The 1,506-nt window shown below is 33.7% G+C and overlaps 1 protein-coding gene across 1 annotated transcript in view; it reads right to left on the bottom strand.

The window, feature by feature from the left end:
- The window catches only part of LOC101585557 (probable C-mannosyltransferase DPY19L2), a 131,562-nt gene that overhangs the window by 84,843 nt on the left and 45,213 nt on the right, over positions 1–1,506 (bottom strand). Inside the window, exon 10 of the mRNA XM_023713371.1 lies at positions 427–504. Within this exon, the coding sequence (XP_023569139.1) occupies positions 427–504 (78 nt within the window). The remainder of the gene's footprint in view (positions 1–426; positions 505–1,506) is intronic.

Below are 1,506 nucleotides of genomic sequence, written 5' to 3'. Positions count from 1 at the left end.
AAATAAATAAATAAATAAATAAATAAAACTTAGTCATAATTATATTTCCATAATTTTTTTAACTACTTATTTCTTGATTTCCATCACTGAGGAAGCTTTATTACTTCTGGTTTTAAGAAAGATATGCTGGGAACTAAGATAACAAAATGCACTAATACAGAATTTCAACTGTAGAATGTCACAACTGCACAAAGTAATAGAAATTTCAGAGCTAAGGTAGAAAAGACAGTTTCAAAATTAAAGACAAAAATAAATAAAACAGAAAAAATCTGTAGAGTCCAGTGTGTCTACAATCTAGTTGAAAGTATAACATGGTGTCTTTAACATACATTCCAAGTTTTCTTTCTTGGATACCATCAGTGTTATATATACTCAACACTACCATAAACAGAATTAATTATGTTTTATAAACTCTAAAAATGTTACCATGTTTATATAAATGATCTTCTGAAACTTGCTTGGCTCAATGTAGCCCACAACGTACATGGGGAATAATGAGGCAACCTGAAACAAACACACAACAACAGCACAGAACTGAAAACATCTAGAAAACAAATATTGTTCATGAGAACAGTAAATATAAGAGGGGAATCATATTTCTGATCATGTAGGCAAATTAATATGACCCAGTCTTCTGAGAAATAGAATATTAGGGAAATACACACAGAGGTTCAGACACAGTCTTCTAAAAAAAAAATGTATACACTCATCATCACACACATAGAGTTCACCATACTAATAAATGCTTGGGAGCTTATGGGTGCCACTTTGAGCACCTCTTGTAATTGCATAAAGCAAAGAGAATTTGCATTAATTTCATAATGTCTCAATAAATTGAATATTAATATATTTATGCAAGTTTTTCTTTTCCTGGTCTATGTATTTTTGGTATACTACACACACACACACACACACACACACACACACACACACATATATATATATATATACAAACAAATATATATGCATATATAAACAAATATTTATGGGAAAACTACAGGTTATTAACAAGGCAAATGAGAAATTAGCAAGATAAAACTAGGGAAAACATGGGAATCTATCCTGATGACCATGCATTTTCGATATCTTTTCTCCTGGATATGTATCTGTAGGTTCCAATACAGGAAAGCTGAGAGGCACTGAGAGACCCACAGGCTCAGCAGGCATTTCAATGGACTGAGTGGCCAGGGCCTGCCAAAAAGGGGGTGCTTCGTAAGTACCTAGGCTCAGGTTTCTGGCATCAAAGGGCTACACTGTGCAGGAAACCAGAAAACAGGTTACTCATCAGAAGGCTGAATGCCATCTTTGAGTCATCTTAATCTCATTGTACAAATATAATCCAAGACCCTTAGTGTCTTTATTTGCCTGCTGGAAGCAAATTTAATCTTCTGTGGAGAAGGTATCAAGTTAGTCTCAAATTAACTCTCTGCTACTTCAAAAATAACTAAGCAAACTACTGAAGTGTTTTGAGAGGAGGAGGTAAGACATTACAAAACCCAGGTAAGA

This window comes from Octodon degus, unplaced genomic scaffold (genome assembly GCF_000260255.1).
Source record: "Octodon degus isolate 3935 unplaced genomic scaffold, OctDeg1.0 scaffold00031, whole genome shotgun sequence".
Lineage (NCBI taxonomy): Eukaryota > Metazoa > Chordata > Mammalia > Rodentia > Octodontidae > Octodon > Octodon degus.
This window is presented reverse-complemented; position numbering and strand designations above follow the sequence as displayed.